The sequence below is a fragment of the Megalobrama amblycephala genome, linkage group LG10, assembly GCF_018812025.1.
Source record: "Megalobrama amblycephala isolate DHTTF-2021 linkage group LG10, ASM1881202v1, whole genome shotgun sequence".
Taxonomy (NCBI): domain Eukaryota; kingdom Metazoa; phylum Chordata; class Actinopteri; order Cypriniformes; family Xenocyprididae; genus Megalobrama; species Megalobrama amblycephala.
Window position 1 is genome coordinate 33,372,588 of NC_063053.1, and position 13,669 is coordinate 33,386,256.

Genomic DNA, 13,669 nt, shown 5'->3' on the forward strand with positions numbered 1-13,669 from the left:
AAAGTTACCATCGTTTCTTACTGTATTCACGGAGACAAGACTGTCGTTATTTTCATTCTTTAAACACTTGCAGTCTGTATAATGCATAAACACAACTTCATTCTTTATAAATCTCTCCAACAGTGTAGCATTAGCCGTTAGCCACAGAGCACTATCAAACTCATTCAGAATCAAATGTAAACATCCAAACAAATACCATACTTACGCGATTAGACATGCTGCATGACGAACACTTTGTAAAGATCCATTTTGAGGGTTATATTAGCTGTGTGAACTTTGTTTATGCTGTTTAAGGCAAGCGCGAGCTCTGGGGGAGGGGAGCACGAGAATTTAAAGGGTCCGCAGCCTGAATCGGCGCATATTTAATGATGCCCCAAAATAGGCAGTTAAAAAAATTAATTAAAAAAAATCTATGGGGCATTTTGAGCTGAAACTTCACAGACACATTCAGGGGACACCTTAGACTTATATTACATCTTTTAAAAAGATGGCGCCTTTAAACGCGCTAGACAGACTGTAATGTGGGTACTCTATTTCATTGTGTTTTTGGTTCTGTTACATTTGCCCCATCATTTAACCTAGTTTTCCTGAGTTGTCTGATTAGTCATTATGTTCACCTGTCTTCTATTAAAGAGTTAGTTCACCCAAAAATGAAAATTCTGTCATTAATTACTCACCCTCATGTTGTTCCAAACCCGTAAGACCTTCATTCATCTTCGGAACACAAATTAAGATATTTTTGCTGAAATCCGAGAGCTGTCTGACAGCAATTTAACCACAACTTTCAAGGTCCAGAAAGGTATTAAATACATTATTACTTTTTGTGCGCAAAAACTAAACAAAAATAACAGCTTTATTCAGCAATATCTTCTCTTCTGTGTCATTCTCCTACACTCTTTACATTCAGTGCATCTATGTTCGTCCTCATTTGAAGTCCTTATCCTGCACTGAATTCACATTCCCTGTTTCTGTGCTTTCTTCCATGTCGTAATAGTAAACCCGCTCTGTTCTGTTCTCACGCTAGATTTACAAACTGAGAGGGTGCTGGTGGAAAAATCATGCTTTCTGCGGATTAGAAATCACACATGCTCACGTCACGATTTTATTACAATTTTGATTAATCGTACAGCCATAGTCATAGCCATGTCTGCACAGGCACAAAGAGAGTATAAGGAGTTTATTTTTATAATTTCCAATATGTGACCCGATCTGGCGAAATGAGTCGGAAGTCGCAACGTTCTATTTTAAGATATGGGCCGATAATGTGGAAAAACAATGAAAAAATCGATTTTTTTTTTTTTAAGCTAATTTCAAAGAACAGACTTTCAAAAATAATCTCCCAAAGTTTCGTAGTCCAGATAATTGAGTAAAGGTATTTAAATGGCGATTAAATTTGACATGGTTTTACTAAATTCGCTGGAAATGAACTTCTCAACTCCTCTGGTCACTTATGAGCATTTCCCGGTATCCCCTGAAACGTCACTATCTCTGCTCTACAAATATGGTGTTACACGTTGTATAGAACCAATCAAAAAGCTTAGAAATGTAAACAAACTGACCTAAACGCTGATTTTTAACAATGGGAAGCCCCGTTTCGACTGACAGGCACGCGATCGGTCCAGCCATCCTCCTGTCAGACTAGCGCGCCTTATAAAATAAAACTCCCATTTGCGTGTCTCTCTTTAAAAGCCAATAAAAATTGAATCCATATAGGTAGCACAAAAATTCTTTTTGCATACAAAACCAAAGACGTTAAACTTTCATATCAAGCCTCCAACATGCTTCTGTTGTGTTGTTTTCACCCTCTAATGAGTCTGAGTAATATGCGTTTACAACAAAAATAGCACAGCAGCTAACTGAATACAAGTATGTATTTCACGTGCTCATAACTTCATGAAAAATGCACAATCATAAAAATCGCACATCAATATTTAAAGCAGATTCTCAAGATTAAAATTAATCCAAAATCAATATAATATATTGCGTTGATCACAAGATATTACTCACGGAATGATTTAACATACTTGGCTAAAAACATGTCTCTCATCTCTCCGGGATGCAGTGTGTATCCAATGTTCCCGGACCCATCCATGTTCGTTTTCCAACGTGGAATAACACAAAATAGATATAATTTTAAAGCTTAGAATCTCATCTTTTTAATGCATCTAACCATTTTGAAAAACTCCTAACGAGTGCTGAGAAGCACATCTAAACCGGAGTTTACCGCCCGTTGGCGCCACCTGGCTGCGGAAAAAAATGAACAACAATTTTTCAAACTATTCTTTATAATATCACCACGAAATTTGAATCAGATGCAGCTCACATATATGAGAGCATCACCAAAAAAGAATTTTTTAGCGATCTTATTGTGTTCCTGAGTTATTCCATGTCAAATAAAAAAATAAAAATTATTTTAAAAAAATTATATATATTTTTTTGTCTTTTATCAGCTGTTTCTCTGCAAGAAAATGTCCAAATGTAATGTAATTTATATTTTCTTAAAATTTAAAATGTTTTCTAACGAATGATACCTACCTTTTGACTCTCCTTGCTAGAGTTTTGGAGTTATGAGTCTTTACTTTTGTGTGTGTCGCTCAGAAAAAAAAAAAAAAAAAAAGAACTCTAAAAAAGCCTTCAGGTCTTAAAGGGTTAATTCAAATAAATACTTTAAAATAATTTGAGCTTCAGCCTGGTTTAATAGCATTTATATATATATATATATATAAATGTCTTTGGTCAAATTAAGCTGTAAAATAAATAGTTTATCCCTTTAAATGCAATGGATTTTGAAAGATATCAACAAAAAAACGGGCAAAAAACTTTAAAAGCGATTTTCTCAGGTTTTCAATTGGAAAAAGAGGGCAGACGACCATAATTAAAATGGGTATATCTTTAAAACCATTCAAGGTATGACTTTGACTAGGATATCATTTTAAAGCTTATTGTCTAATCTTTCCATTGATACCAAAATCTCAATTTTGAAATTTGGGTCACTGTGACTCATTTTGCTGGATCAGGTCACATATAAATACCGTAATACAAAGATTTTGTTCAGACTGCCCACCCCTTTTAAAACAATTTGTAATAATAGTTTTATCTGTGATTTATGCTGAAATTTATTTATCATATTTCATAAATGAAGACGACTGTTTATTTTTTAACATGCGCTTTGTGTTGTGTTTTGGTGTGTTTCCTATCTGTCTCGTTTTGAGTGTCCCCATCAAACTCATTTAAAAAAAAAAGTCATTTTAAAGTGTCATATTGGTAATCTTCTTAAAGCACTCTGAAATTGGAATATTATAAGAAGAAACTAATAAGCAAATGCTTTTTGACGGGTGTCAATCATTCTATCTAATCCCTGTCCCCTCTGCCATCCCTGTCCGAAAATACATCTCACACAAAACTCCCGTCTTGTTTGAAATAGTTTAAAAGTAGAACCATTTCTTTCAGAATGAGTATCGATCCATTTAGTCTGGATTCCTAGATTTTGCTGATAATGGATGTCTCGTCACTTTCGGCACAGATTTTAAGTCTTCTCAAGTGTGATGCTTTGTTTGAGATGTACTTATCTTCAGATGTATTGATAATAAATTATAAATTATTGATAATAAACATTATGCTAATATTATTATAGGCTATAGTGTTTTTATCCAAATATTCTGAGACGGCGATCAGTAAACCTTTCATAGGTTGATTCCCCCGAAAAGTGTAAACATAGATTCTGTGGTAGAAACATTACTCGGTTTCTTTGAGGATCTGACCTGCCTGACACAACTCCATTGACTCCAGTGGCAGGAGGTTGGCTCAGGGCCATATGTTAGATATGAAATTGGTCAAGAAACTTGTTTGAAAACAGTTTTCACAGTTCTATGTGGTGCTTAAATGGCGCGTTTGAGTTTTTCTGATTGTGCAGAGGACCACAGGACCACATTTTTGAAAGGGTTGTATAAATATAGAGTTCAAAGGTTTTTTATTTGTCGCATACATATTACATACATATGATGCAATGTACTGAAATGTTTTTCTCTAGTTTCTCATCCCACAGTGTAGGGCTGGTGATATGACGGTATAAAATGTCTATCATTATAGATTTTGCTAAATTGTGTATATTGTGGTATGTAGATATATAAATATAAATGTAAAAAATGTAAATTAAATATAAATAAATAGAAAAGCAGTATTGACACTTTTAGAGTCATGAAACGCATGAATGAGACAATGAGTGGAATGTGATTGATGTTAAAAAGTAATTAAAGGGTTCGTTCACCCAAAAATGAAAATTCTGTCATTAATTGCTCACCCTCATGTCTTTACACACCCACAAGACCTTTGTTCATCTTCAGAACACAAATTAAGATATTTTTCATAAAATCTGATGGCTCAGTGAGGCCTCCATTGCCAGCAAGACAATTAACACTTTCAATGCCCAGAAAGCTACTAAAGACATATTTAAAACAGTTCATGTGACTACAGTGGTTCAACCTTAATGTTATGAAGCAACGAGAATACTTAAAACAAAATAACGACTTTATGACAATATCTAGTGATGGGCGATTTTAAAACACTGCTTCATGAAGCTTTACGAATCTTTTGTTTTGAATCAGGGATTCAGAGCGTCAAAGTGACGTGACGAGGCTTCGTTATGTGATAAGTGTTTCAAATTTCAATGGTTCACCACTGGGGTTCGTGACTTTGGCAGTTTGAACCACTGAATCGAAACAAGATTCATAAAGCTTCGAAGCTTCATGAAGCAGTGTTTTGAGATCGCCCATCACTAGATATTGTCATAGTGTCGTTATTTTGTTTTTTTGGTGCACACAAAAAGTATTCTCATCGCTTCATAACATTAAGGTTGAACCACTGTAGTCACGTGAACTGTTTTAAATATGTCTTTAGTAGCTTTCTGGGCATTGAAAGTGTTAATTATCTTTCTGTCAATGGAGGCCTCATTGAGCGATCGGATTTTATCAAAAATATCTTAATTTGTGTTCCGAAGATGAACGAAGGTCTTACGGGTGTGGAACGACATGAGGGTGAGTAATTAATGACAGAATTTTCATTTTTGGGTGAACGAACCCTTTAAGCTCAATAAAGAAATTTTTACATTCGATTATTCTATTTCTGTTTGGTTTCTAACTACATATTAAATAAATTGTTCTTGAATTTATTCAACACATAGTTAAATAAATTCAAATTGACATTAACTACCTGAAATTTAATTTGTTTAGTTTTTTTGTTATATTGAATTTATCATATTGTTTGTAATTTGCTTCTTTGTTCTTATTCTTAATAACAAAAATAAAATGACAAAAATAACTGTATCATGATTATATATAACGTAATCGTGAAATAAAATTTCTCATATCGTGATACAAGATTTTGGTCATATTGCCCAGCCCTACCACAGTGCAACAACAACAAAACAGCAGTAGGAATGTGTGTGAAGTAGGAATTATGCAAGGGTATCATATAGGGGTACTGTCAATTTTACTTATAAAATATACTGTAACAAAAACATAGTTGAGTTTTTGATGTTTTTCCACCCTTCTACTGTACACTTTATGAAATGAACAGCGCTTACAAGTTGCCATACAAATAGTTCCTCTTTACAATGTTAGTATTACATTTATTACGGATTCATAAAATGATCTGTGCTGAAATCAGACTAAAATGGGAACTTATGAAAAATTATCAATTTTACAGCTATTTGTTTATGTTGGAATCCTTCCGAAGGAACTGCAGAGCAGCTGGTGCTACACAGCCAAAAACTGCATGAACGGCATGTTTGACAGACTAACAGTCTACATGCATGTTGTACCCAAGTTTAATAGATCCATGTGTGATTTGTAATGATCTTAGAGGATTGCTAAAATCGTGCAATGTATCCCGGGCTTAAGATACCTTTTTTTTTTTTTAAAATGGCAACACAAGTATCCTTGGCACTTAATACTATTTGAATAACGCATTGTGTTGCTTCTTTTGTAGGGGGTTCGCAGTCACTTATGTGATCCCATTTCCTTAGCAAGGCATAGGTTTTGAAAGAGTGTTTTATAGCACCGTGAGCTCTCAAAAGATCAAGTGTCTTTTATGTGTGTGTGTGTGAGATGGTTGCATCTAGGTTTGTCCTTCCTTTCGTGCTTGTTTGTACTTTCTCTCTACCATGTCTTGGTGTGCCAGTGTCAGCTGGCATCACTGCCAGCCCAGTGTGGGTGCCAAGACCAGTAAAATGTCCTCAATAGTCCGTTGTCACAATGTTTCAGTAGATAAGAAAGGACATTTGGCCCTCACGAGTATAGCCAAACCTACCCCCCCCCACCCTACACCAACCCTACCCCTAAACCTACCCATCACAGAAAACTGTGCACATTTTTATTTTCTCAAAAAAAAAACAAAAAAACAAAAAACTCATTCTGTATGATTTATAAGCCTTTTGAAAAATGGGGACATGGGATAATGTCCTCATAAGTCACCCTCTCCTTGTAATACCTATGTCATACCCATGTCATGATACACATTTGTGTCCTGATATGTCACAAACACACACACACACCCTACCCCTAAACCTACCCATCACGGAAAAGTTTTGGCATTTTTTTGAATTTCAGAAAACACTGTTTAGTATGTTTTTTTTTTTTAAAGCCATTTGGTTTATGAGGACACAGGAAGTGTTTAAGTGGTAATCACTGATCTATATAAATGACTGGATTGCTCATGACATTATAAAAAGTGAAGCCACCTCGCCGCCTTATTGTTATTCCCTAGTATTCCCTCACATTCTCTTGAATTAATAGGAAATCATCTGATTTTAATGAGTAAACATGACCTAATGAGTCAGTGTTTTATATCTGAAGTCTCCTTGTACATTCTTAGAATGCAAACATCTTAAAAAATTAAAAGGTTATTTGTTTAAAGTCGAGAATTTCCCCTGCTTATTAAAAGAACAGCTGATGGATGAGACACCTCAACATTTGTATTACAAATGTCAAAATGATTCTTCTGAAATTTGAATACAGATTTATGCTGTGTAAGACATGCGCATACAACTTAATTTGTCATGTACAGTTATTCACTGTGGTTATGTAATTGTTATATTTTATTTGTACAGTAACTGTAAATGATTCAAGAGTGTTTTCGTTAGCATGTATTTCGAAGCAGCAGACTTAAAAGTTGGTTAAATTAATAATTAGCTCAAAAATATATACAAATTACCCTTAATTCCTATGCAAACTGTCATGCTATTAAAAAGCCATAGAATTTGAGCTGACCTGTGGCTTTTTAAGGGTTTCCAATATCTCCAAGAGTCTGAAGTGGGTATTTGTCAACAAAAAGACAAGTAATATATGACTATGTATGGATTTAAAGGCACAAAGCTTTATTTCCATGCATTTATACTTTTGCTCTGAGCAAGATGATGCATGGTAAATATTTTTATTATAGTAAAGTGCAATTTAGTAATAGGGGATTAAATGCATTGTAATATTTAATGTATATTTGAATCCATTTCTGATAATAATCCCAGATATATGTTCATGCTTAAAGGTGCTATAGAATGCGTTTTCAAAAGATGTAATATAAGTCTAAGGTGTCCCCTGAATGTGTCTGTGAAGTTTCAGCTCAAAATGCCCCATAGATTTTTTTTAATTAATTTTTTTAACTGCCTATTTTGGGGCATCATTAAATATGTGCCGATTCAGGCTGCGGCCCCTTTAAATTCTCTTGCTCCCCGCCCCCGAGTTCTCGACTGCCTTAAACAGCATAAACAAAGTTCACACAGCTAATATAACCCTCAAAATGGATCTTTACAAAGTGTTCGTCATGCAGCATGTCTAATCACATAAGTATGGTATTTATTTAGATGTTTACATTTGATTCTGACAGTTATTTAGAAATATATTTTTAGAAATATCATGATATCATGGATCATGTCAGTTATTATTGCTCCATCTGCCATTTTTCGCTATTGTCCTTGCTTGCTTACCTAGTCTGATGATTCAGCTGTGCACATCCAGACGTTAATACTGGCTGTCCTTGTCTAATGCCTTAAACATGGGCTGGCATATGCAAATATTGGGGGTGTACATATTAATGATCCTGACTGTTACGTAACAGTCGGTGTTATGTTGAGATTCGCCTGTTCTTCGGAGGTCTTTTAAACAAATGAGATTTATATAAGGAAACAATGGAGTTTGAGACTCACTGTATGTCATTTCCATGTACTGAACTCTTGTTATTCAACTATGCCAAGGTAAATTCAATTTTCCATTCTACGTCACCTTTAATATTTCCTGCATAATTACGTACATAAAGAAATCTATTTTGTGTTAGGTCATTTCCCTGTGTCGTTAGTATGCAGTAGACACACCCATCTTAACGATTTCTATATAACGCTTATCCTGCCAAAAAATAACATTACAAATATTATGTTGGAGGTATCAATTAATGTACATACGTATCTCCTAAAAACTATTCACGTAAGACTGATACGCTGCAAATCAGGTGATTTTTAGGTCAATGTTTTGGCTGTAAGTCAATGATGCCACCTGTCTGTACCTTTCTGTACTAGGGAATAGTAAGATGGCCGCTCGAACACTTCCGGTGGCTTCACCGCCTGATGGCAGTTTAGAACACAATGAGCAAACCAGTCATTTATATTAGATCAGTGGTTGTAATACCCATGTCATTATACACATTTGTGTCCTCATAAACCATGTAAGAACACACACACACACACACACACACACACACACACACACACACACACACACACACACACACACAAACAAACAAAAGCCCCTTTCTGTATGAATGATGTCATGCAGTTAGTTATGCAAAGAATGACCTGTGTGAACATTGTGTACATTGGTCTCATTAAAAAGACAGCATGAATCATATTCCGCTATTATTATTTTAGACATTTGAAGTGCTTCAATTTCTGCCTGGATCAGTTTGCAGCTTTTTCTTTAATTGTTAGAGCTTCTCATGAGCAGGTTACAGATGGTCACACAGCAATCGCTCATGTGCTGGAAGAGTGTTGTATGATATGAAATTCTCTGTAAATGCAAAGGTATGCCAACTCATGTAATCAGGAGCTTTAATGTTTCAGAACCACGTATCAAGATCACTTTAAAAGAAAAACTACATTTGCACGATTTCCTGAAGGAAATATCAGTTCATGCTAGGCAGCAACAGGAAAGAATAGTTTAGGCTTTAGGTTTTGGTTCAGTGTAAATGAAATTGCTTTGCAGTTGTCATGACAATCAGTGTGTGTCTTGATTTTTGTCAACTTTATGTGAGAAAATGAACTCAATGAAACACTTTTCAAATCTTAATAACTGTTCCTCCTTATGTTCCTTGTACCTAGTGTGCAAAATATGTAGGATCTCTGAATAGTCAAATTTGAGAAGTTGAAGAAAAAAAGAGAGAGAGAGAGAGGCTGGTATGCCATTACAAACCTATATGAATTTCTTCTGCAGAATACAGAAGATAATATTTTGGCAATGTTTTGACTATTTTTGTCTATGTAATTGAAAGTCAGTGGGCTCCAAAACACCACTGGACCCATTCAACTTTTATTATATGAACCAAAAAACATAGTTTCATTTTCCAAAATATATATATTTTTCAAAGAAGTAAGAAAGTCATCAGTGCTCAACCTTTAGAATTTGAATTGTGTTCACTGCAAAATGGAGCTCAACTGAATAAAACAGAAAGCAAAGGTCTCTGAATGTGTTTTTGGAACTTGAACAATTTTTAACTTGACATGGCGTGTTAAAAATATGATACCTATGGTGCAAAAAAAAAAAAAAGAAATGGTGAGACAATGCAATGACCAAGTATATCCATCTGACAGAAGTATAAACTAAAAATAAAAAATAAGCTGTGGTGCGCAGTGACCTCTAGAATCTCAGAGTTTGATTGACAAGTAGAGTGTCACATTACGAGCGTCACTTACATGCATTCAGGCAGTATCCTAAACTCCAAATCATCATCATTTCATCTTGCAATTACAATCACTTCTCTTGTCTAATAGCGGCATACAAACTGACACTCAATTAGCTTAGGAATTATATTAATTAGCATACAGTAGGCTGCATAATGAGTCACCAGATAGAGGAAAAGGAAACATCACCAAAAGGCTGGATGAGAATGATGAAATTGACCTCTATTACTGCTCATTTTGATGATCTTTTTTTTTCAAAAATATCCATAACACTGAGACACAAACTTCGGCTCTAATTTGAAAATTAATTTGTGTCCATTAATGGCTGTCAATCAATTAAACATTTTAATGGAATGAATTACATAAGCTGAATAAATATCCCCAAATTAAAAGGGGTCATGAATTGAGAAATCGAAATGTTTTTTTGACATGTAAGGTTATTGTACTATAAAAACATCTTGTAGGTTTCAGGAATCAAAACTTCCTTGTTAGATCAAAAACAGCTTTTATTCAATCCAAGCTCCTGGAATTTTGTCACATTATGTCGTAATAGTGCATCGAAAGGCCGCCTCTGCAGAATCAAATCAACGCCTACTTCTACATCATTGTGTCTTTGGCCCCGCCCACTGGCACTTTAGTGAGATGAGCGATACAAGATCACTGGACTAAAAATAACAAAACCTTCCAAAGGGTCCTAATGCTAAGAAAGTGCTTATTTATTTTCATTTATGTGAATGTCCCAGTGGAGCATTATTTGTACATTTCACTGTGTGTTCTTTGGTAAATCATTCGCAATTTCAGTGCAGGCTTTGCAAACAGACTTTTACTGTAAGATATGAACCCAACAGTAATGCCATGTGTAAAGTAACCATGTTAATTCTAATGCCTAATTTGTGGTAAGTGATTTCTGATATGTAATGATTAATGTACAGTCAGACGTTTTTTTGTCTCAATCAAGCCAGTGACTAAACGGTCAACTTCACATTGTTTCTCTTAGTAGCATAAAAATAATCTGTTATTTAAATTGTGATTAAAAGCGATCAAAGAACACTCCCTTTATAATCGCTGGAGCTGTCAATTATTCAGCATGGGTTTAACAGTGACTGAGTTCTGGACTCTCACCAAAACTCTCATTATAATCAATGATGCTGTCTACACTGCACAATGAATCTCTTATTTATATCGTGTTTGAACTGCTAGTTCATTCGAAAACATTCGTGAGCATGCAGAAATCGAGTTGCAATGACGAGATTACTGCATTCATGCATGCGCTTAACAGACATGTCTTTCATCGACTATTGCTCATCGCTACACCCTTTCATGCGATGGGAGTAGATCTAAATATAATGATTTACTCAACACTTTTCACGATTAGTTGAGCTGTATTAGTTGAGCTGTATCTCAGGTCATGACCCCTTTTAAGATAATTTAATAGATCACATTATTGAGGCCAAAAAATATTTGTATAGACATCACAAAAAGTGGCATTACAGGTAAATATATTGTTTGATTCATATAATTGAAAATAAGCCCACAGTCCACAGCATTCCGTTCAGTTAAGTTTGTCAATATGCCAAGGTGGTCGATCACATGATGTAACGCTGTAAATTGACAGCTGTAGTCTAGATATTACAGATACATAAACTGGAAATGTTCATACACATTATAAATTACATTGAGTTTTACTTTGTTTAATAGCCAACCTGCAATGGATGATTTTTCAGTTGTATGTGCCATGTCGCTTTAGGCTATTAATAACTTTTTGGCTGCTCTTGACTCATAAATCAGAACAAAACTGTCTGCTGTTTTGCAATTGTTGCTGATACGACAGCCATAATGACAGGTTATTATAATGATCAGAGGGTTAGATTTAGTTATGTAAATGAGGCTATATCAATCTAGCATGCTTTATTACACTTTAGTATTATAGTATTTATCCAATACAGCCTTATACAAGATACAAAGTATATCTAATCTAAACAGTGACAGAGTCCAAACATATTCATTCGAAATAAATGTGTTTCAGCGTTAGAATAATGAATATTTTTATTCTGGTGTCACCATTGTCATGTGCGTTGGGTTACCGGCACCAAGTCCTATTCATTTCCACTCCCAATGTAATACCAAATTTAGCATTTTAATCAACAGTACATTTTTTTGTTGACCAAATGTCTTGGAGTATCGCAATAATATTGTATCGTGATATGTATTGAATCATGACATGAGGGTATTATCACACCCCTAGGTAGCAGGGTTGAAATTAACTTTGACATGGGGCAAAAACACCACCAAAATTGATAAAAATGCCCCCGAAAATCAATATATGGGTGTAACAAAAAGGCCCTGAATTTTTTTTTTTTTTTTTTTTTAGTTAAGAAATATCACATGAGCAAGAATGCTGTTTTCCTCAATATCAGGATGATTGCAAATGTGATATTGACTTGCTTTATATAATAATTAAATAAACAAGAAGTTAATATTACATTTTAGACAAAATATTGTCTGTTTTTGCTTGATTTTGACAATGAAAATAATTCCAAAGCCACAATGGAATCGTGCGAATATGCAACTCTGAGCAACACACAGTGGTGTTTCTTCCCTGAATGAATTAGCATTTTAAAAAAAGAACTGAAAAAAAGACAAAAAATAGCAATGTAAATACTTTTGTGCAAATGAATTTTGAAGAAAATGTATTCATTATTATGAATCATTCTAATGGTATATGAAAGAGACTGGACGTTATTGGAGTTTAAACAGCACAACAATACAGTGTGATAAAAATGGAAATATAGCATTTGGTTGTGCTATAAAGCTACTTGGATAAAATACCATGTTAAAGACAAGATTTTTATTTTTGGGTGAGCTAACCCTTCAACACCTGAAATGCTGTCACACTGGTAAAAATGTTGTTTATTTAGTAGAAAGTTAAGACAAAAGGAAAAAATGAAGTAGCTACTTCTTAGAATTGATATTGATTGTAAGTGTGTGTTTCTGTGTGTGTGATACAGGTGATGGAGTATGAGAACCGGATCAGAGCTTACTCTACTCCAGACAAGATATTTCGCTACTTTGCCACCCTGAAGATCATCAGTGAGCACGGAGACGCGGAGGTGTACATGACGCCACAGGACTTTGTGCGCTCCATCACACCCAATGAGAAACAGCCAGAGAGTGAGTTTCAGTCTTTCTTGACCAGTAAAATTCACAGTTGGATATTGTTAATTGGCCATATCAGAAAGGATGTTGAATTGGAATGACAGGAAGAAGAATTTACAGAATTCAAGAGAAATTCAACAGTCAAACAACAGAGAATCTTTTTTATTAATTTACAAGTATTGTGATCAGTGAAACACTAAAATTTATTCATGCACACAATGTAAATAAGCTACAACTGGTAAAGATGTGTGGATGCTAGTGTTGTCAAAAGTACCGACTGTACAAAGTCGGTACTGAAATGTTAAAAAATGTGACGATACCAGCATTTCCCTTAGCATTTTGAGCACTGTTGAGCAGATTCTTAAATGCCTTAAAATTCTTAAAATTGACAGAATTTGAGCAGCTTTCAAATTCTGTCAATTTTATAACAAAATTCAAACAATAAATGTTTTGATGATCTTTAAAGGGGTCATATAATGCCACTATTACAAGATGTAAAATAAGTCTCTGATGTCCCCAGAGTGTGTATGTGAAGTTTTAGCTCAAAATATCCTACAGATCATTTTTATAGCA

The 13,669-nt window shown here is 34.6% G+C and overlaps 1 protein-coding gene across 10 annotated transcripts in view; it reads left to right on the top strand.

Moving 5' to 3' along the window:
* The window catches only part of micu1 (mitochondrial calcium uptake 1), a 110,538-nt gene that overhangs the window by 30,198 nt on the left and 66,671 nt on the right, over positions 1-13,669 (top strand). For all 10 annotated transcript variants that reach the window (XM_048205817.1, XM_048205819.1, XM_048205820.1 and 7 more), the window contains exon 4: positions 12,949-13,111. In XM_048205817.1, the coding sequence (XP_048061774.1) occupies positions 12,949-13,111 (163 nt within the window). The remainder of the gene's footprint in view (positions 1-12,948; positions 13,112-13,669) is intronic.